This window comes from Morone saxatilis, unplaced genomic scaffold (assembly GCF_004916995.1).
Source record: "Morone saxatilis isolate NCDOM2014 unplaced genomic scaffold, NCSU_SB_2.0 Contig24, whole genome shotgun sequence".
NCBI lineage: Eukaryota > Metazoa > Chordata > Actinopteri > Moronidae > Morone > Morone saxatilis.
Window position 1 is genome coordinate 15,958,618 of NW_023339807.1, and position 873 is coordinate 15,959,490.

The following is an 873-nucleotide window of genomic DNA, read 5'->3' on the forward strand; positions in this document are numbered from 1 at the left end:
AAACCTAACTGCAGTACAGATTCTCCATTTGCACCAAAACTTCACAAGTTTGTCAAGAGCCCTGGCCTAAATGCATCTAGTGCCAATATTCATGTCGCGGTCTGCACGTTACACTTGCATGTGACGTGGCCGCAGCACACCCTGAGTTGCGTGGAGAGTCATTGCTGCTTGCAGTTGTGATGTTTTAGTTGTTTTTTTGTCCTCTGAGTGTGTACCTTAAGCTGCTGCTTGACACGCTCGCGGTCCCAGGAGGAGGCATTCTCTCGAATCACACTGAGGATGGGGTGCCAGTCCTCAGATACGTCTGAGCCTTCAGTGACTGAAGCCAGGACCCGGACCCGTCGGCTACTGTCCCCGTGGCTCTTGGGAACACCTCGGACATACAGGGACTGCTTCCCCACATCGCTGAGAGGGTTCAGATACAAGCTACACAAACACACAGCACACTACAATAGCACAGCAACTTACTGAGAATGCAGTGACACAGAATACATGTGTAACAGCTAGCACACATTAAAGCTGCAGTAGGTAACTTTTCTGGCTGTAGTGAGCTGCTTACTGCACAGTGTGAATGCTGGGGTGTTCCCTGCAGGCGTCCACCAGAGCCAGAGCAGCATTGTCTCCGATGTTGTTATAGGCCACGTTGAGCTCCTGGAGACTCGCGTGCTGCTGGAGCTTCTCAGCCAGCTCCAGGGCCCCCTGATCCCCCAGCCCAGTGTGCATCAGGGACAGATGTGTCAGGGACTGGTTCTCTGGCAGCATTTCCAGCAAGGTGTTGGCTCCTGACTCCAGCAGAGGGTTGTCACACAGTCTGGAGAACACATAGGAATAATAAGACATTTAATGAGATGTGTGAGTTTAATAAAGCATGCC

General features: G+C 51.7%; 2 protein-coding genes across 2 annotated transcripts in view; one reads left to right on the forward strand and one right to left on the reverse strand.

Annotated features, from left to right (window-relative positions):
• The window catches only part of LOC118336270 (NLR family member X1-like), a gene marked incomplete at its 5' end in the record, with an annotated part of 3,006 nt that extends 2,195 nt beyond the window's left edge, over positions 1 to 811 (reverse strand). The window contains 2 exon segments of the mRNA XM_035672880.1: positions 216 to 426; positions 560 to 811. Coding sequence (XP_035528773.1) covers positions 216 to 426; positions 560 to 811 — 463 coding nt within the window.
• The window catches only part of LOC118335754 (pyruvate kinase PKM-like), a 19,154-nt gene that overhangs the window by 11,646 nt on the left and 6,635 nt on the right, over positions 1 to 873 (forward strand). The window contains exon 6 of the mRNA XM_035672182.1: positions 593 to 772. Coding sequence (XP_035528075.1) covers positions 593 to 772 — 180 coding nt within the window. The remainder of the gene's footprint in view (positions 1 to 592; positions 773 to 873) is intronic.